The 20957-nt window shown below is 55.6% G+C and overlaps 2 protein-coding genes across 15 annotated transcripts; both read left to right on the top strand.

Moving 5' to 3' along the window:
- The first annotated feature begins 2705 nt into the window (after window positions 1–2705).
- GIPC1 (GIPC PDZ domain containing family member 1) lies at window positions 2706–15187 on the top strand. Of its 14 annotated transcripts, none has more exons than XM_036848694.1 (10): window positions 2706–2844; window positions 4594–4648; window positions 6277–6331; window positions 7811–7898; window positions 11283–11603; window positions 12504–12689; window positions 12786–12966; window positions 13715–13827; window positions 14152–14233; window positions 14370–15187. In XM_036848694.1, exons 5-10 carry the CDS (start codon window positions 11316–11318, stop codon window positions 14519–14521), a joined length of 1002 nt encoding a protein of 333 aa, XP_036704589.1. In that variant the 5' UTR covers window positions 2706–2844; window positions 4594–4648; window positions 6277–6331; window positions 7811–7898; window positions 11283–11315; the 3' UTR covers window positions 14522–15187. The 14 variants fall into 14 exon arrangements, with proteins under 14 accessions (XP_036704589.1, XP_036704593.1, XP_036704596.1 ...); XM_036848698.1 differs by having other exon boundaries at window positions 4594–4742; XM_036848697.1 differs by lacking the exon at window positions 2706–2844 and adding an exon at window positions 3872–4041 and having other exon boundaries at window positions 11226–11603.
- A 2191-nt stretch (window positions 15188–17378) lies between these two features.
- Window positions 17379–20944, top strand: PTGER1 (prostaglandin E receptor 1). Its single transcript, XM_036848192.1, has 2 exons — window positions 17379–19552; window positions 20155–20944. Exons 1-2 carry the CDS (start codon window positions 18593–18595, stop codon window positions 20416–20418), a joined length of 1224 nt encoding a protein of 407 aa, XP_036704087.1. The 5' UTR covers window positions 17379–18592; the 3' UTR covers window positions 20419–20944.
- Window positions 20945–20957: the final 13 nt, after the last annotated feature.

Genomic DNA, 20957 nt, shown 5'->3' with positions numbered 1-20957 from the left:
AGCCATTTTAATCTTGAAGATGGAAGGAAAAAAAGCAACATTTTCGGCATATTATGCTCTATTATTTCAAGAAAGGTAAAAACGCAACTGAAACGCAAAACAAAGATTTGCGCTGTGTATGGAGAAGATTCTGTGACTGATCGAATGTGTCAAAAGTGGTTTGCGAAGTTCTGTGCAAGAGATTTCTTGCTGGATGTTGCTCCACGGTTGGGTAGACCAGTTGAAGTTGACAGAGGTCAAATCGAGACATTAATTGAGAGCAATCAATGTTATACCAGATAGCAGGCATACTCAAAATATTCAAATCAAGCATTGAAAATCATTTGCACCAGCTTGATGTTTGGGTTCCATGTAAGTTAAGCGAAAAAAACCTTCTTGACCCTATTTCTGCATGTGATTCTCCACTGAAAAGTAACAAAAACATTCCATTTTTAAAACAAATTGTGACGGGCGATGAAAAGTGGATACTGTACAATAACGTGGAACGGAAGAGATCATCGGGCAAGCGAAATGAACCACCACCAACCACACCAAAGGCTGGTCTTCATCCAAAGAAGGTGACGTTGTGTATGTGGTGGGATTGGAAGGGAGTCCTCTATTATGAGCTCCTTCCAGAAAACCAAGTGATTAATTCCAACAAGTACCGTTCCCAAGTAGACCAACTGAAAGCAGCACTCGACAAAAAGCGTCTGGAATTAGTCAAAGGAAACACATAATCTTCCATCAGGATAATGCAAGACTGCATGTTTCTTTGATGACCAGGCAAAAACTGTTACACCTTGGCTGGGAAGTTCTGATTCATCCGCTGTATTCACCAGACATTGCACCTTCAGATTTCCATTTATTTCGGTCTTTACAAAATTCTCTTAATGAGAAAATTTCCATTCCCCGTAAGACTGTAAAAGGCACCTGTAACAGTTCTTTGCTCAAAAAGATAAAAAGTTTTGGGAAGATGGAATTATGAAGTTGCCTGAAAAATGGCAGAAGGTAGTGGAACAAAACTGTGAATACACTGTTCAATAAAGTTCTTTGTGAAAATGAAAAATGTGTCTTTATTTTTAACTTAAAAGCCAAAGGAACTTTTTGGCCAACCCAATATTGTCCAGTTAACATTCAAATATCCTAGGTTATCCCTAGAATATCCTTCATTGCTGATTTACCTTTTTTTTGAAATTTTTATCAAGGACCCAATCAAGGATCAAACATTGATTTTGGTTGTCTTCTCTCTCTCTCTCACTTTATTTTTTTTTTAATATTTATTTATTTGGTTGCATTGGGTCTTAGTGCGGCACGTGGGATCTTCGGTGCATCATGAAGAATCTTTCACTGCGGCACACAGGCTTCTCTCTCTAGTTGTGGCACGCGGGCTCTATAGCACATCGGCTCAGTAGTTGCGGCGCTCAGGTTCACGTGGCCCACGGCACGTGGGATCTTAATTCCCCAACCAGGGATCGAACCCATGTCCCCTGCATTGGAAGGCAGATTCTTAACCACTGGACCACCAGTGAAGTCCCTGCCTTTTCTTTTTTGTCTCCTTCAATCTAGAACTGTTTCCCAGTCATTCATTTGTTTAATTAATGGATTGATTTTGCCTTTCATGACATAGATCTGTTTGAAGAGTCCAGACCATTTTGTTTTTGTTTGTGTTTTTGTTTTTTAAAGAATGTCCCTCCATCAGGATGTGTCTGGGTTTTTCCCAGTTATTAGATTCAGGTTAAACACTTTGGGAAGGACCAAGTTCTTTGAAAGTGATGTTGTGCCCTTCTCAGTAATACATCACAGCAGGGAACACAGTGAGGACAGCCTGTTCCAGCAGTGGTGAAGTTTTTTGATCACTTGGTTGAGGTGGTGACTGCCAGCTTTCTCCGCTGTGCCTTTTCCAAGGTACCTTTTTGCCATTGAAATTAACAAGTAATCTGTGGGCTGGTTCTTTGAGACTGAATATCCACTTCCCCATTGACAAAGCACAGCCTGAATCAATCATTCATCTTGTGGCTGCACAATGGTGCTTTTCTAACTCAAACTTTCCTTCTGTATGTATTCGCTGGCATTCCAGAACTCTCTCCCTCCATCCCCCAAAAGGGACAGAGGTAGCACTAAAATCTGAGCTCCTCACCAGCTGAGGCTTCCAGCCTCTTGAGCTATAAAATCAAGTAGGAAGGAGACGTCCGGTGTTGCTCTGTGCCCGTGGGCAACCCCTCCCCCCTCCCTGGGCACTTCCTCATCAGTCAACAGGTGGATTCAGGTGGATTCTGCTCAGGACTCTGCTGTCCCCATGTCCCACATACTGTCCTCTCCAGGTGTGTAGGAGGCAGCTCAGACGCCAGGCACAAGCAGGGCAGTGGACACAGTCCCACAGAGGGCACTGGCCTAGCCAGAGGCAACCGATCACTCAATGGGGGTGGCAGAGGTCAGCAGAACAGGAAGAGAAGGACAATAGCTGTGCCTGTTGCCACAGCAGTTTCAGTATTTGCCAGCTGGGTGGGGCCGGCCGGGCAGCCCTCAGCAACTAAGCCCAGGGCCCACTCTCCCCTCTCATTTTGTCCCTCTGCAAGCCCTAGCGAGGCCTGGAAAACGCAGCAGCTCACCCAGGGAACTGCAAAGACCCAATCGTTCATTGAGGTTTGAACAGTTAGAGGTCTCCAAGAACTACAATTCCCAGAACACACAGCGAACTCCTGGTCCGGCCCCAGCTGTCTGAGTGGCTGGCTTGTTCCTAGAACAAGGAAATCTCACCTGTCCTAGGAACTGAGTCTCCCCGCCTGGGTAAGGTGTGTTTGGGTCTTTGTTTCTTGGACCTGCTCCTGCCGGAGAAATCCCGGTTTCAAGCCAAACCTGGAGATGGTGAGATTACCTAGTTCTTTCATTCACACATGTGTACTGAGACCCTGCTCTGTGCCAGTCTCGGAAGTGGAACGGGAGGAGAGAGGTTGCGGGGAGCGGGAACAGAGATGTAGTAGACAGACTCATGAAAGTCAGCTCCCTGAGGGCAGAGGCTGGGGTTGGCTGGGTACCCTTTGTAATCTAGCACTTAGTATGTGCTCAATAAATATTCGCTGGTCAGCCAGCAAGAGAACAGGCCATCTTGCCCTTGTTTTCCGTTCCATTGCACCCGAAAGGTGCTTTGCTAGCTGCTTTGCTAGTTCCTACGATATTGTACTCTCTTAAAGTGTGCTGTATCTCTCTGTCCGACCTCCAAGCCTTTAAACGCCCTGTTCCCTTTACCAGGAGCACATTCATTCAGCTTATTCGTCTATGTGTCTGTAGAGATAGGACAGAGCCTGGCACGGAGCAGGGGCACATTAAATATTTGATGAGCGAATGAATGAATGAATGCCCTTGTCCATTGTCCATCCAGGACGCAGGGACACTCGGGACCCTCCCTATTCATCTCAGTCCCCCGCCCGCCCAGAATGAATGCATCTTTTTACCCGCCCCGAGGACGGCCAGGCTGGGGCATGTGCAGGCCAGGCAGAGGACTGGATTGGGGGCTGCCCTTGGCCCCCTCCAGGGTCTCCTAAAGGGTCCGCTTTTCTGGACTTCGGGAGTTTGCATTCTCTCCCCGAAACTCAGCCTCGGTCAGCTGACTCCCACGACCAGCCCCCCGCCCTCTTACCACCCAGGGCACCCCACACGGACACTCAGCCAACAGCACGTGGTCAAGGGGCCCCAGCTTCCCATTGGCCGCTGGCCTACTTCCTTCCCCGAGATTGGCCCGGCTCCAGGCGCAGCTCCCCCCTCCGCAGCCTTGCGGTGGTACAGCCCTCCGCGGCTTAGGAGGGGCGGGAAGGTCCAACGCCCCGCGGCGCGGGGGAGGTGTCGCGAAGAGCAGGGATCCCTCTGGAATGTTTCCTTCGGGTCCCCCGGGGCGGGGCGGCGCGGAGTGGAGCGGATTGGCCGCGAGCGCCGGGCGGCCGCTCCTGATTGACCGGACGCGGGCCCTGGCCCCGCCCCCCTGGTCGTGGCTGAGGGAGAGGCCCTGGCCTGAGTTTGCCGAGGGCCGAACCCGGCGCACACTGGGAGGCAGCGGCGGCGCCGCAGGTGAGTGTCACCCGCGGGCGGGGCGCATCGCGGCCGCTTGGGGGATCCCGGCGCGGACCCGCGGGATCGCGGACCCGCGGGGATCCGGCCGATTCTGCGGTATGGGGCCGGCCCCATGGACGCGGCTGGACGTCTAGGCTGAGCGGGGGGATGCCCGAGGCCCCTTCCCAGAGGGCCGCGTGCCTTCCCGCTGGGGGCAGGGGTAAACGCCTCCCGCCATCGGGATGGGGTCTCCAGCCGCACCCCAGCTCCCCGCTGCCGGGATGGGGTCTCCAGCCGCACCCCAGCCCCCTGCACCTCTGGACAGTTCCCATCCCGGCGGGGACAGGCGCAGGATCGGTATTTCTGAGCCCTGCCCGGGCAGTTCCCCGAAGCTGGCCCAGTCCCAATCCTCCAGGGCCTAGGGGGACCTTGGGAGGACCGAGGTTCCGAAGATAATAATGAAAAAAATCACCCCGGCTAGCATTTATTGAACACTTCCGTATCAGGTATTTACCACATATTTATCGTTGATTCTCAATACCTCATGGAAGGTGCTGTTACTTATTTCAGAGCTGAAGCAGCAGACCCAGAGAGGTGGAGTGACTTGCCCAAGGTCCCACAGCGAGTAAGTGGCAGATCTGGGACTCAAACCCATGCCTCGGAGTCCAGAACTGGAGTCTCCACCACAATACGAGAAGCCCGGTGGCTCCAAAGCTCAGGTGTTTCTGACCAGCTCCTTCCACTCCACTCCCTCCAGCCAGACACGCCGTCTGGGGCACACCTGCTGGTCTTTGCTTTCACCAGCTGCTCAAACAGGAAGCTGTCCCCATGGCCCTTGTCCTCTGAGCTGGAAAGGCAAGGCCAGAATACCTGGGTCCTGAGAAGAGAGTGACATCTGCGGGAGAGATAGGCAGGGGTCCAACACCACTGGGGTTCTGTGCTTCTTGGGCCCCCCTGGTAAGCCTGGGCCCAGGACGGTAGGCGTTTTCCCTGGAAACACCCAGGAGCCGGTTTTTCAAGACTGATTCAGAGGCCCTCCCACCCTCCTCTCTCAAGCAATACCCTGCTGAAAAGGGGAGCCTGGGTGTGGTGTCTCCCCCCCAGCTTTTGTGAGCTCCCAGGAACCCCCTTCCCCACTTCTTGCTCCCCTCACTGCAACTCTGTGTGGCTGTGAGCTTGTTGAGTTTCAGGCCCTTCCCAGGGAAGAGAGGGTGGGGATGCTGGGATTGCAGCCAACCTGCTCGATGCCCGGGGCTGAAACTCCTTTTCTCCGTACCTGTGTTGAGGTTTGAGGGGAGACTGGGAATGTGGTGGGGAGGTGGCAGTTAGCAGGTCTACAGTGGGCATGTTCTGAGGATAGGGGAACTCAGAGAGTAGTCAGAATGAGGGCATAAGACACATTCATTTATTCTACACATATTTATTAGGCACCAACTATGTGTCAGGTACTGTTCTTGGCACAGAGGATACAATAGTGAACACAACAAAAATCCCTGCTCTTGGGGAGCTGCCATTCTAATGGGGGGAAACAGGCAACAAACAAGTTAACAAGTAAATAAAGAAAATACTTGCAGAGGGTGATAAATGTTATGAATAAAATATGAGGGAGTGGCATGGTAGAATCTGTGGGCAAAGGGGGAATCTCAGAGGAGGTAACTTTGGAGCCGAGGTCTGAATGACAAAAAGAAGCCAGCCTTGTAAAGATCAGGCAGGGCTCACAGCCAGGGCAAAGGCTCTGAGGCTGGACCAATCTTGGCATGGTGTGCCTGGGGCAGGAGAGGACCCAAAGTGGTGATTCTGCAGGGGTCTGGGGGTCACATTAAGGAGTTTAGAGCTTTTCCTCCATCAGGTGGGAAACCGTTGTAAGATTTGAGGCTGGGGAGTGACGCAATCTGGTTTATGTTTTAAAATAGAGACATGAAGTTAAATAACAACCTAAGACTGGAAGACAAGAGTTCTGCCAGGGCAACATGTAATTAAGTTCGTGGGCCTGAGTAGTTTGGACCACAGGGCCGGTTCCAACAGGCTGGGGCAAGCTGGGGAGGCTTCCTGGATGAGGTGGCCTGAAGTAGGCCTTGGCAGGCAGAGAGGACTGGGATGTTCCTGGGCAGGGCAAGGGAAGAAGCAATAATGACAATAATAATAACAACTTCCTTAGATTGATGTCAGGCAAAGTGATAATTGAGTTACTTGCATAATCTCTTTGGATTCCCATAAGCACTCTGAGAGACAGGAATTCTGCCCGTTTTTCAGATGAGGAAACTGAGGCCCCATCAAGTGAAGTGACTTCCCCACAGCCACACAGCTGGTAAGTAACAGGGGTGGGAGTTGAACCCACACCACTGTGCCTCTTCTGGCCTGGAAAGCAAATTTATTAATCACCCACTTTCCTCACCACCATTATTACCCTCTCCTGGGTGAGGACACGAAGCCAGCCTGAACCAGGGCATCAAGTGTAGGCAGAGTAAGGATGTTGGGAATTGGTGATCAGGATGTAGGGACCCTGGGAAAAGGAGGGAGTTTGAATCTTGGCAACTGACTGAAAGATGATACAGATGGAAATAGTAGTAATTGTTACCAGCATTTATGGAACTCCTGTTGTGTGCCAGGAACTGTTCCAAGCACATGTATGATTTCCTTGGAACTCAGAGAGGTTAAGACACTTGCCCAAGGTCACACAGCTAGTAAGTGGCGAATCCAGGTTTCAGATTTATGTTCTTAGCATTCTGCTAAGATGTATGGGGGGTGGTTGGAGGGGAACCAGGTGAGGTGCTGATGTGGGGGAGTTTTTTTGGGTGTTTTTGTTTTTGTTTTGGTAGTATCATTGAGTGTAGTAAAATAACTTGACAGAGCAGTACTGGTTTATTCATTCAGAATTTATTTTATTTCTAGTATCTAGAACATATAGATTGCATTGCAATTAAAAACAGATTCAGTCCCTGATCGGAGAACTAAGATTCCACAAGCCATGCAGCGTGGCAAAAAAAAACAAAACAAAACAAAACAAAACAAAAAATGCAGTTTTTAAAAATGGGCAAAGACTTAAACAGGCAGTTCACAAAAGGGCAAATCCAAATGGCTAATAAATGTATTAAAAGTCATTTAGCATCGTTGATTAGGAGGGGAGTGAAAAACAAAACGACAATATCTTCGTTGCTAAATGAAGCACTTATTCTGTCCAGAATTATGCTGGGAAGCAAGGGATAAGGGACCACAGAGGTAGGACTTGTACTTTTGCCAGGGAGACAAGACCCTACTGAGGGCAGGTGGTACAGCCTGTGCTTCTCTGGCTCCCCAGAGCTGCAGAGAAGCTGGGCACAGAGACTGGTGGGCTGGTGAGTATTAGGATCATTCATTTATCCATTCATTCATTCCACAAATATTTATTAAGCAGCTGCTATATGCCAAGCACTGTCCTTTGCACTAAGAAGAGAGGAATGAATAAGACAGGCAAAACAGACAATGAACAAGCTAAATGAATGAAATATGTTTTCCACCTGAAAGAGGTGAGAGAGTGAGTTGTGTGGATACCAGAGGACACAGCCAGTGCAAAGGCCCTGAGGCTGAACTTCGCCTAGTGTGTTGAAGGAACAGGGAGGAGGCCCATGTGGCTGGAGGGAATGAGCTAGGGGGAAAGTGGGAGGAGATGAGAGCACACAGGTAATGTGGGCAGATCATTTGGAGCCTGTGGGCCAAGGGGAGAACATTGACTTTTACTCCAAGTGAGGCAGGAGCCCTGGGAGGGGTTGGAGCAGAGGACAGATGTGATATGAGTTATGTTTTACAGTATCACTCTGGCTGCTGGATTGACAAGAGACTGTTGGGGGCAAGGGCGGAAGCTGGGAGACACAGAGAAGGCAACTGCACTGATCTAGGTGAGTGCTGATGGGGCTGGACCAGTGATATTAGAGGAGGTGTTGGAGAACAGATGAATGAATGAATAACTGAATGAGGATGGTGCAGCCCAGGGGCTCAACTGAATCCAGGACGGCCCCCTGGAAGAGGAGCAGAAAGTCCCCTTTACACAGAAAAATGTAATTTGGCATAATTTGATCCTCACCACAACCAGGCGGATGGAACGTCCCCATTTGCAGACCAGGCATCTGAGGCCCAGAGAGATTGAGTCACTTAGGGGACAGCGTCACAGTGATGAACTTGGGCTTGGGAATCAGACCTGAGGGTGCAGCCAGCTTCTGTGACTTTGGACATGTGACTTAAAAATTAAATCTGGGACTTCCCTGGTGGTGCGGTGGTTGGGAGTCCGCCTGCCAACGCAGGGGACATGGGTTCGGGCCCTGGTCCGGGAGGATCCCGCATGCCGCGGAGCAACTGGGCCCGTGTGCCACGGCTGCTGAGCCTGCGCTCTAGAGCCCGCGAGCCACAACTACTGAAGCCCGTGCGCCTAGAGCCCGTGCTCCTCAACAAGAGAAACCACCACAATGAGAAGCCCGCGCACCGCAACGAAGAGTAGTCCCCGCTCGCCGCAACTAGAGAAAGCCCGCACGCAGCAACAAAGACCAAACGCAGCCAAAAATTAAAAATATAAATAAATTAATTAATTAAAAAAAAAATTAAATCTGAACTCTTTCCCAGCCTACAAGGCCCCCCCCCCACAGTCACCTCTTTTACCTGCCATCTTCGTGTTCTCCCATTGCTCACTTCACTCCAATCAACCACACTGGTCTCCAGCTGATCTGTGAGTCTGCTCAGAACCCCCCCCTGACTGCCACCTCACTCAGACCAAAAGCCCAAGTTCTCCCTCTGGCCTACAGGGCCCTGCACAGTCTGCCTGTTACTTCTCTGCCCTCACCTTTTCCTGTTGTCCCCCTTACTCGGATCCAACCACATATGCCTCCTTGCTGTTCCTCAAACATGCCAATCACATCCCCACCTCAGGGCCTTTGCACTGGCTGTTCTCTCTGCCCGAATGTTCTTGCCTCATATCCTCCTATGGATATTTCTTCCTATCTTTCAAGTCTCAGATTCAGCCTCACCTTCTCAGGGAGGCCCTCCCTGACCTTGTCTGTAGAACTTGTCTTGTTTTATTGTCTTCATAGCATTCTTAGAAATTATATTAGATATTTACACGTTTGCTTGCTCACTGTATATCTTCTCTGGACTATGCTTCTGGACAGCATGGACAGAGCCCCAGCTAGCTGGCCTTCTGCAGCACCTTAGGCATGAATTAGAAAAATGCAACCCTTCCTCCCATCAGACACATCACCAGACCAGGGTCTGGTGCTTTTGCACAGTGAACAACCAGTGTAACTGCTCATGGTGGCCCTAGTCAGGGACCTTGTTGCTTGTCTTTTTTTTTTTCTTTTTTTTAATAATAGAAGTTGTTTTAATATTGCCAGCATACATTTTGTGCAGTGGTTCAATAATGAGATTGAGTTATTCACAGAGATTTTTTCTCACCTTCATAGGTACATTTTGTAGCACACTTTTATGAAATTATTAATTACAGCTTTGAATTATAATTTTTTTTTTGAATTATAATTTTTTAAATTAATTGATTTATTTATTTATTTTTGGCTGTGTTGGGTCTTCGTTGCTGCACGTGGGCTTTCTCTAGTTGTGGTGAGCAGGGCCTACTCTTCATTACAGTGTGCAGGCTTCTCATTGTGGTGGCTTCTCTTTTTGTGGAGCACAGGCTCTAGGCGCGCGGGCTTCAGTAGTTGTAGCTCATGGGCTCTAGAGCACAGGCTCAGTAGTTGCGGCGCATGGGCTTAGCTGCTCCGCGGGATGTGGGATCTTCCCAGCCCAGGACTCGAATCCATGTCCCCTGCATTGGCAGGCAGATTCTTAACCAATGTGCCACCAGGGAAGTCTGAATTATAATTAATTAAAGATTTTTTTTTTTTTTTTTGGCTGTGCCATGCAGCTTGCAGGATCTTAGTTCCCCAACCAGGGATTAAACCCAGGCCCGGCAGTGAAAGGGCTGAGTCCTAACCACTGGATTGCCAGGGAATTCCCTAATTAAAGCTTTTTAAAACATATACACACACGTGTATGTATCTCCTTAAACACATACACATATTATGTATATACACATACGTATGTATGTGTATTTGTAAACTCTCAGGATTTATCCATATAGGGTTGTTTTCTTCATCCATTAACCATTCCTCAGAGGCTCCTTATTTACTCTGGGTAAGGAAATGTGGAACCTTGCTTGTCTTATTGAAGGCAATATCCATATTGGTGCATGGAATATAGTAAGTGCCCAAAACATTTGTTTGAAGGGTGGGAGGGAGAAAGACAGAAAGAGAGAGTAGAGGGAGAGTAAAGAGGAAAGTGTGTCAGTCAGGACAGGTTTTTTTTTTTTTTTTTTTTTTTTTCAGGACAGGTTTTGCTGCAATAACAAACATCTCCAAAATCTTAGTGGCCAAACTCAACAAAGGTTTATTTTTTGTTCCTGCTACGTGTCCATTGCAGCTCAGTGGGGGGTTCCATTCATTGTCATCACTCAGAGCCTGGCCTGATGGGGCCACCACGACATCAAATGAGGCTGGTCACCCTACCAGGAGAAAGGGACTTCTGGAGGCTCTTGCTCCAGTAATTAAATGCTTCAGCCCAGAAATGTCATGTGTCACTTCCTCTCACAACTCACTGGCCAGTACTGGTCACATGCCTGTCCAGTCACAAGGAGGCCAGTAAGTGCCATCTGCCTACATGCTTTGAAGGGGGGAGTCAGAAATTTTTACCACACAGCATTAATGACTGTGACCAGTAGAAAAAAAAAGAGAAAATGTAGGCTGTGAGTTTCCATTTTCTCATCTGTTAAATGGGCATAATCACATATTATGGTATATCACATAATCACATCGTGGGGGTGATAATATGGTCCCCATGATGTGGTGTGAGGGTTAAGATACAGAGCAGTTAGCATGGGGTTATGATAGATATTAGCTGATATTATTACTTCTGTGCAAGTGTCTAAGTGCTGGGACCGGATTTTTTTTTTTTTTTTTTTTAGGTGAAACAAGTAAAGTGTTTATTAGGAAAAAAGAGTACGTGTAAATAGGCACACACGGGCAGACTCAGAGAGAGTCGTGCCTTCGTGGTAGTTTGAATCGTTTATATGGGGCATTTCTTCTGGGTTTCCTTTGGCCAATCATCTTGCTTTGCCTGGCTCTGAGCTGGGACCGGATTTCGAACTGAGGCCAGTCTGTTCTCTAAATATTTCATTGGACCTGTAGGGGCGAGGTGGCCCGAGGCCACTGCCCAGGCCCTGAGCCCCTTTTCCTGTCCTGCAGATCTCCTGGGCGTGCCCCCTCTTCTCGCTGCTCATGCCGCTGGGACTGGGGCGGCGGAAAAAGGCGCCGCCTCTGGTGGAAAATGAGGAGGCGGAGCCAGGCCGTGGTGGGCTGGGCGTGGGGGAGCCGGGGCCCCTGGGCGGAGGTGGGGCAGGGGCCCCCCAAATGGGCTTGCCCCCCCCTCCCCCTGCCCTGCGGCCCCGCCTTGTGTTCCACACCCAGCTGGCCCATGGCAGTCCCACTGGCCGCATCGAGGGCTTCACCAACGTCAAGGAGCTGTACGGCAAGATTGCTGAGGCCTTCCGGCTGCCAGCTGCTGAGGTACCCACTGGGGAGCCGGGCACCGGGGTCCCTGATGGTGAGCTAGAGAGAGGCCTGAGCGTGCATCCTGTTTGTGAGCTGTGGCTCGGGTGGTGAAGCTGCAGATACTGAGGCCTTACCCCAGTGAATTATGGGGAACTGGAGGCCAGGGCTGGATGCTGAATTTCATCAGGCATTGGGAGGCCTGCACCCCATTGGTTTGTGGCAAACTGGAGGCCACAGGCGGAGGCGGCATTCCCATCAGGCATTGAGAGGCCTGTGCCGCAGGGGACTGTGGGGGCGGGTGGCCACAGCTGGATGCTGAGTTCCTATCATGCATTAGGAGACCTGCAGCCCAATGTATTGTGGGGAACTGGAGATCAGGACTGGGTGCTGAGTCCCCATCAGGCACTGGGAGGCCTCTGCCCCAGTGGATTGTGGGAATGGATGGCCAGGGCTGGATGCTACATTCCCATCATACATTGAGAGGTTTGCAGCCCAGCGGATTGTGGGGACTGGAGGTCAGATGCAACATTCACTTCTCCATGATTCACTGGGAGGTCCCACCCCAAGGACTTTGGGGGCCAAAGGAAGGGAAGCAAGGAAGGTGACAGTGGGACTGAGCAGGGAGTAGATGCAGGGGTCTCAGTAGGCAGGATGGGTATCTGTGCCCCTTCATTCATTCCACAAGCATTTTCTGAGCACCCACTGTGTGCCAGGCTCTGTACCCCGGAAACAGCAGGGAGTTTTTGCTAGGACAGAAACCCAGCCCTAGTGGGGCCCTGCCCTGACTCTGGGGGTGGTCAGGCACTGTGATGGGGACCCCCAGGCCTTTCCCAACTCTTCTCGCTTCCCCCTCAGGTGGTGATTAGCAAAGGGCACAGGAAGGAGGTGAGGGTTGAATATCTCCCACCCCTGTAGGTGATGTTCTGCACCCTCAACACCCACAAAGTGGACATGGACAAGCTCCTGGGGGGCCAGATCGGGCTGGAGGACTTCATCTTCGCCCACGTCAAGGGGCAGCGCAAGGAAGTGGAGGTGTTCAAGTCGGAGGAGGCGTTGGGGCTCACCATCACAGACAACGGGGCTGGCTATGCCTTCATCAAGGTGCCTGGGGGTGGGGCACCCAGAGTCCTGAGGGTAAGGCCTACCCATAGGACCCAACAGCAGAGCCACAGGGGCTGACAGCTCCTTTGCCCACAGCGCATTAAGGAGGGCAGCGTGATTGACCACATCCGGCTCATCAGCGTGGGTGACATGATCGAGGCCATCAACGGACAGAGCCTGCTGGGCTGCCGGCACTACGAGGTGGCGCGGCTGCTCAAGGAGCTGCCCCGAGGCCGCACCTTCACGCTGAAGCTCACAGAGCCCCGAAAGGCCTTTGGTGAGGGTCTGCCTCCTGCCGCCTGGATGGTCCCCCTCACTTGGGCCCTGGCTGCAGTGCCAAGGGCCACCAACAGGTGGTGCCCAAGCCCAGCGGGTCACAGTGGAAAGGGGGTGGGGGCAGCTCCACCCTGCCCTGGGGAGGGGCTGCTGGCTCTCCGCCCAGCCTGGGAGGAGGATGGAGGCAAGGAGGAAGCTGCCCCCACACCCAGCTTCCGGGAGCCATTAGCCCAGCCAAGCGCCCCCAACCCTGGCCAGTTCCCCACCCCCCAAGAAGCCAGGCTTGGCTGCCCGGTGCCAACCCCCCCACTTTTTTGTCTGGCTTCATTAACTCTCAGGAATGGGCCCAAGGCCCCTGGGGTGGGGGTGGGGGACTCAGACACACTTCCCCAGGCAGATAGGGCTGGTCTGTGGCCCAGCAGCTATACCCCCTTGGCCTTGGGGAAAGCAGCTGGGGACCCAGGACCCACCCCGTTCCTGTCCCTCAGGCCCTGGGAACAGAAGTGGCCCCCTCCAGTCTCCCCTCCAGCCTTTTCCATTCCTAGCCCCTGACTGCACCTCCTACACCCATGCCAAGCCTGAGTCAGGAGTCCTGCCCTCCTGGGGTCACCTCAGCCTCCAATTCCTCCAAAGCCTACAGAAGCTTGGAGAAGGTGGAGGGTTGTCTGAGGCCGGGATGCCTGGGTTCCTGCACAGAACATGTTGGAATTGGCCTTCTCCAGCCCTCACCCCTTCCCTGTCTCCCACAGACATGATCAGTGTGCGTTCAGGGGGTGGCCGCCCAGGCTCCGGTCCCCAGCTGGGCACTGGCCGAGGGACCCTCCGGCTCCGATCCCGGGGTCCTGCCACAGTAGAGGACCTGGTGAGTGTTCTAGCCGGGCCCCAGTCCCCCTTCCCTGTGAAATTCATAGGTAGCAGCATCACCTCTTAGTTGAGGGGCTCTGGGCACTGGATGCAAACCCACCTCTGCCACCTCCCAGCTCTGGGACCTTTCTTGGGCAAGTGGACCTCAGTTTCCTAATCTGTAAAATGGGGATAATGATACTGACACTTTCACGGTTGTCACGAGGATGAACTGTGGGTTTCTATACCGAAAGTGGTAAAAATTGTACACGTCACTTAGTAGGTACAATTACAATTATATTCACATTATTATGATGTTGTTGTCCCTCTTCCCGCCCCCCAGCCTTCAGCCTTTGAGGAGAAGGCCATTGAGAAGGTGGATGACCTGCTGGAGAGTTACATGGGCATCAGGGATACAGAGCTGGGTGAGTGGGGGGCACCTGGATCTGGGGATGGGTGGGAGTTTGGGGGAAGGAGCTTCTAGGTCCTGGGGGGCTGGGTCCTCCCTGAGCACCTCTGTCATCTGTGCCTCCATTCTGCCGCACCCCCCCACCCCCGCAGCGGCCACCATGGTAGAGCTTGGAAAGGACAAAAGGAACCCAGACGAGCTGGCTGAGGCCCTGGATGAACGGCTTGGTGACTTCGCCTTCCCGGATGAGTTTGTCTTTGACGTCTGGGGAGCCATTGGGGACGCCAAGGTTGGCCGCTACTAGGCCTCCCGCTGGACCTTGAGATGACTTGGGCCAGGCCTGGTGGGAGCCTCTGGGGTGGAGACACCACGGGCTGGACCCCAGTGTCCAGCTCGGGCCCAGCTCAGTAGCCCGAAGATGATGCGGAGCGGAAGTGGGGCCCGACCTCTGCCCCCCTCCAATCGGTACCACCCCCTCAACAGTTCCCAGCCTGGCTGGGGTCCCCAGCCCCCCACCCCAGCCCCGCCCTGTTCCCCACCTACCTCAGCCGGGTCAGGCGCGGGGAGGGCCCAGCCAGATTGGGCGGCCACCCCCGCCCCCAGTACTTTCCGCCTCAGCTGCCAAACTGGTCCCTCTATCTCCCTGGGGCCTTGGGTTCTGTTTGGGGGTCGTGACTTCCCTAGTTTCCTGACGCAGGGCATGCAGAAGGGGGGTGTCCCCCCCTCAGCAAATGCAATAATACCCTCCCCCTGCGTCGCCTCCATCCCCCCAGAGGAGCCCCCACTGTGGAGTCTGTTACCTCTGCATTTGAAACACAAGTCTGCTGTGAAGCCCCCAGATGCCCTCCCTCTCCTGCCCTGCCCTGTGTCTCCCTCAGCTCAGCCCCGGACAGAAGGGGCAGGAGGGATGATGGCGGTGGGCTTTCGTATCTGAATTTGCTGTCTGGAAGATAAAGAATCTGCTGTTGGACCTGTGTGGCGGCTTCGGGGTGGGAGAGGAGGGTGGGCTGGGGCTGGGAAAGAATGCAGCAGCTGAAATCCATCCTCTTCGGGCTCCAAATTGAATTAGGAGCTGGCCCCAGCCGCCCGCCCCCTCCCACCCGTTCCGCCTGAGGAAGCTCTTGGCCGCAAGCCACCAGGCTTCCAGGCAAGGCCGGAGCTTCTCGGCCTGCTGAGGGTGTAAATCTTGCTCCCTCTCGAACAAGGCTCTTGCCACCCCTGGCCTGATGCGAACGGTAGGCAGAAGGCTGTGGGTCCTTGCCTGCTCCAACCCAGGGCCATGGAGAGCCCCAGGGCCAGGAGGCATGGAGAAAGAAAGATGGGATGGGCTTAAGATGGAGTCTCAGGCCTGCCCCGCTGAGTGCTGACGGAGAGGAACCCCACCCCGAGGCTGGGGGGGAGGAGTCATGATGCACCCCGACCTCAGCTGACACTGGACATGTGGGGTCTGCCAGCGTCCATAGAGCGCCATACTTTGTACCGGATGTGCTTGTTTTGACAACCCATTTCATCCTTAAGGATTGAGGCGGGGATCAGGGAAGGGCGGGGGGTGGCGTCCAGGCCAGACCTGGAGGGAAGAGCGAGGATTGAAGTGGGGGGAACCAGGCCAGAGGTCCCCGCAGGAATGTTTGGGGGCAAGTTGAGAGGGGAGGTCTAAGCCCGCCCGGTCCCCATTTTCCACATGCAGGCAATGGGCCCTGGGAGGGGGCAGTGGGGAGGACCAGCTGGACGGGGGCGGGGACGGGTTACTCTGGGCATCGCTGGGCACCTGTGGGCACTTTGTGTGTCTGAGCTAATACACAGCTCCGGTTGTGAAGGGGTGGGGCTGTGTGAGTCTGGGTGTTGAGCAGGTAGGACTGTGTCTCTCAAGAGTGTTGGTGGTTTGTGGCTGTGTTGAGGGAACAGGCTGTGATGACTTCGCGTTCCAGGGTGTTTGTGGATGTCACTGGCAGGGCTTCTGTGTGGAGTGTGGCCGTGTGACAGCATGTGTGTCTCTGGGTGTTGCTGTTGCTAGGGTGGGGGGTGACCAGCTAGATCTCGGGGTGTCCAGGGGGTGCCACTCCTTGTGTCTTGGGTGTATGTGGTGTGTACCTGTGGGGCCTGTCTTGGACTGTTAGGGGGCGTCTCTGGGTGATATTGGGGTGTGGCTGGGGGCTGTGTCAGTGGTAACAGTTGTGTGCACCGCTCAAGGGCTGAGTGAGACTACATTTGCCAGCACTAAGGGGTGTGATGTTCTCTTTCACAGGGAGCTGTATTTCAGGGTGTTAGCGTCCGTAACTATGGGCCCATCTCTGGTGCTAGAGGTGAGACTGTCTCAGTGTGACGATGGCTGACCCCAAGGCCCCGAGGAACGTGACTGCTGCTGAGCTGGGAACAGGCCAAGACGGTGGGGGGGGTCTCAGGGTGTTAAGGGATATGACTGTGTATCTTCGAGTGTGTGACCGTGCGTGTGCCCCTCAGGGATGTGATCCTACTTCTCAGGGCAGGAGGTGAGGATGCAGCTGTGTGCCCACAGGTGTGGCTGTCTGTGGCTTGGGACGTGTGTGTGCTCATCACATCCTAAAGCAGGATCTAGGAGACAGTCCACTGGTCACCGATCTTCCTGGTTCCCCTGCCCCCCTTCAGCCTCCTCCCTCTTCCCCCCCCCCCTCCAAGAGTTTGACTCGCTGCAGCCCTGGCCTAGGCTTTAAGCCCCTGTGTAAATAATGGGCGGATCTCCCGGTCAGGCTGGGCGTGACCCAAGCTGGTCCACCCAGGGCACTACCCACCGCCACCCACCCAACATCCATGAAGGCCCTGGCAGGGCAAGGGGGTGCTGCTGTCCCCACGCAGGGCTAGCCCTCCAACCTTGCAGCCCCGGTGGGGGTAGTAGCACCCCTAAGCCGCCCCAGCCTGCCCTGGGCGACACTCAAACGTTTTCCAGTGTTTAGATTTTATCCGCTTTATTAATGAGGCAGGCGAGAGGCCCACGCCTGGGAGGGAATGGGGCTGCTCAGGCCCCACCAGGGGGAGCGGGTCATGGGGGCCAGGCCAACTTCCCAGAGCCCCCCCCTACTCATGAGGGGAGCTGGGGCCTGGAGCGGCCCATGACCATTGCCAGGAGTACAAAAAGGGGGTCTCTGTCACCCCAGGTCCCCTGGAGGCGTGCGCTGGGTGGAACGGCCCCTGGAGGCTGGAGCGGGCAGCGGGAGGAGGCCGGGAGCGAAGAGCCACCCGGGGAGGGAGGGAGGGAGGGAGGGAGGGAGGGAGCGGCCTGTCGGAGAGCTCGGGCGCAGCAGGCTAGGGCGCAGCAGGGCAGCCGGTGCAGCGGGGCAGCAGGGACCAAGCGGCAGGAGATGGGGACCCTGCGTCCCAGGCAGCTCCGGGTAAGAAGGCTGGGGCACGAGGATCTCCAGTGGGGGAGGAAGGCATGAAAGGATGGGGCCCTGGCTCCCCCAGCCTGTCCTTCCTGTGTTCCTTGACTCTCAGCCCATCTGTCTGTCCCTGTTGATCTTACTGTCTGTCCAGCCTCCCTTCCCATAAGACCTAGCGGGCAGTTCTGACCTCTCAGCCCTCACCAGGGGCTATCAAGGAATGGGTGGTGACGGGTTAGCCTTGAGGCCTCTGGGGCAGGGACATGGAGCTGGCAGGAGCGGAACTGTGGGCATCCAGGGTGAGGCAGCAGTGGGCAGAGGTAGGGCCTGGGCAAGAGGCAGCGATGGGGCTCAGAGATGGGAGTGTGGGGGACAAGGATGGGGCTCTGGGGACAGGGACAGGGCTGTGTGGACAGAGATGTGGCCAAGGGGACAGAGATGGGTTTATGGGAACAGGGATGGAGCTGTGGGGACAGGGATGTGGCCCTGGGGAAAGAGGCAGTGGTGGGGAGAGAGGTGGCAGAGGTGGGGCTGTGAGCATCTAGGATGGGACTGGAGTAAAGGTGACATAGTGATGGTCAAAGATGGGGCAGTGGGGTCAGATGGTGCCCCGGGATCAGAAATGGGTCAGTCAGTGGGTATCAGATGGGGCCGGGGGCCAGGAATTTGGCTGTGGTGTCAAAATGGGAGGTGGGTGTCAGAAGTGGGTGGGTTAAGGCCCAGAGGTGGGGTCAGAGACAGGTGGGGCTGAAGCCAGGTGACCCTGGTGGACAGGGCAATGAGGGCAGACTGAGGCCTGGAGCAAGAGATGGGCTGGGAAAAGGAAGAGGAGGAGGAGTGGATCAGGAATGGGGCAGCCAGAGTCATTTGGAGTTGCCATGGACAGAGGGTCCATAGAAGAACTCCATGGGGTCAAATGGGTCCTGATGATCTGAGATGGGACCACCAGCTGGTCCCAGGCCAATGGTGGAACCTCACCTACCCCTCCTCTCCTCTCCCCAGCCCCACCCCCCGCACCTGACATGAGCCCTTGCGGGCCCCTCAACCTGAGCCTGGCGGGCGAGGCGACCACGTGTACAGCACCCGGGGCCTCCAACGCGTCCGCCGGACCGCTGTCGGACCTGGCGGGCGCGTCGCCCGCGCTGCCCATCTTCTCCATGACGCTGGGCGCCGTGTCCAACGTGCTGGCGCTGGCACTGCTGGCGCAGGCCGCGGACCGTCTGCGGCGCCGCCGCTCGGCAGCCACCTTCCTGCTGTTCGTCGCCAGCCTGCTGGCCACCGACCTGGCGGGCCACGTGATCCCGGGTGCGCTGGTGCTGCGCCTGTACGCGGCGGGGCGCTCGCCGGCCGGCGGCGCCTGCCACTTCCTGGGCGGATGCATGGTCTTCTTCGGCCTGTGCCCGCTGTTGCTGGGCTGCGGCATGGCCGTGGAGCGCTGCGTGGGCGTCACGCGGCCGCTGCTGCACGCAGCCGGCGTCTCGGTGGCCCGCGCGCGGCTGGCGCTGGCCGCGCTGGCCGCCGTGGCCTTGGCCGTGGCGCTGCTGCCATTGGCGCGCGTGGGCCGCTACGAGCTGCAGTACCCGGGTACGTGGTGCTTCATCGGTCTGGGTCCGGCGGGAGGCTGGCGCCAGTCGTTGCTCGCCGGCCTTTTCGCCGGCCTCGGCTTGGCCTCGCTGCTCGTCGCGCTCGTGTGCAACACGCTCAGCGGCCTGGCCCTGCTGCGCGCCCGCTGGCGCCGCCGCTCTCGACGGCACTTCCCGGCTGGAGGCCCCGACAGCCGCCGTCACTGGGGAGGGAGCGGACCCCGCCAGGCCTCCGCCTCGTCCGCCTCGTCCGCCTCGTCCGTCGCTTCGGCCTCCGCCGCCCCCGGCGGCTCCCTGGGCCGTGGCTCAGCGCGGCGAGCCCGTGCCCACGACGTGGAGATGGTGGGCCAGCTCGTAGGCATCATGGTGGTGTCGTGCATCTGCTGGAGCCCCCTGCTGGTGAGGGGCGCACATGCCTCTCCAGCCCTGCTCCTTCCCACGCCCTCCGTGACCTCTCCCACCCTTTTCCATCCTGGGATACCTGGGTCCTCTCTCCCTGACCCAGCCAGGGCACTGCCTCCTCGAGGCCCCACCTGCCAGAGTCCACCCTTCGCCCTCTCCTTCTGACGTCCCACTCCTCCTCCCAGTCCCCTTATCTTACTCCTTCCTGGGGTCTTTGTAGTTCACCCGACCCAGGCAAGGTTCCCCTCCAACCCCACCCAACTAAGTGCTTTCATTCCCTAGCTTCCTTCCACCATCACCACCCCTTTTCTCTTCTCCCCTTCAATCCCCTGTCCTTTGGGATACCTGGGACTTCTTTCTTGCCCAAGCACACACCCACTGCAGGCCTTTGCTTCTGCCACGCTCTCTAAGGCTCCCACTTCTTCTCCCCTCTCTCCACAGCTCCTTCCCAATTAGATTCCCATTTACCCTCCCCGTGACGTTCCGTCCATCCTCACAGCCTCCTTACCTTCCAGACACTCTCCCATCCATCTCAGCCCTACCCTTCGCCGGTGCCCTTTTCTTACACCACCCACCGCTCACACTGTCTTCTCCCACAGGTGTTGGTGGTGCTGGCCATCGCGGGCTGGGGCTCCAGCTCCCTGCAGCGGCCGCTGTTTTTGGCCGTGCGCCTCGCCTCGTGGAACCAGATTCTGGACCCCTGGGTGTACATCTTGCTGCGCCGGGCTGTGCTTCACCAACTGCTTCGCCTCCTGCCTTCAAGGGCAGGTGCCAAGGGCAGCCCCACGGGGCTGGGTCTAAAGAGCGCTTGGGAGGCCAACTCGCTGCGCAGCTCCCAGCACAGCGGCCTCAGTCACTTCTAGGGGCGCCCGGCGACTAAGCCAGACCACCCGGGGCCGGCCTCTGGTCCGCAGCTCGGAGACTTCGGGGACTAAAACCTTTTTTGCGGACAAGCCCAGGGCGGTGCGTCCCGTCGTGGCTGCAGCACCTTCGCGGCCGCGCGGGGGCCGCAGAGGTGCTGTGTACGCCTCCGGGGTGTGCAGTTCCGGGACTAGTCACGCGGGGGCGCACAGACGCAGAGCCGGACGAGCATGCGCACAATGCCGTGGCCGCAGTCTTGGGGCGGTGGCTCGGCTGGAAGCAGAGTGGGAGGGTTGCGGGGCGCTTTTCGCCCCTGCTGCCGTCATGCGTGACTCCCGCAACCATTCGCTCATTGTGGCCCTCAGCTCCCCCACACAACCCCAAGTCCCTACCCCCCAAACTATGCCCCATCACTGGCCTCTAACCCCGGAAGTCCCTCAACACAGCTCCGAGCCCCCTCCCATGGCGGCCTGCCCATGCTCCCCACCATAGTAACAGCCCCGAGTCTCCACCATCCCTTGGCCCCCTTCAAATGATCCCC

Source organism: Balaenoptera musculus, chromosome 3 (genome assembly GCF_009873245.2).
Source record: "Balaenoptera musculus isolate JJ_BM4_2016_0621 chromosome 3, mBalMus1.pri.v3, whole genome shotgun sequence".
NCBI lineage: Eukaryota > Metazoa > Chordata > Mammalia > Artiodactyla > Balaenopteridae > Balaenoptera > Balaenoptera musculus.
The sequence above is the reverse complement of the archived record's forward strand: the minus strand, read 5'-3'. Positions and strand labels throughout refer to the sequence as shown.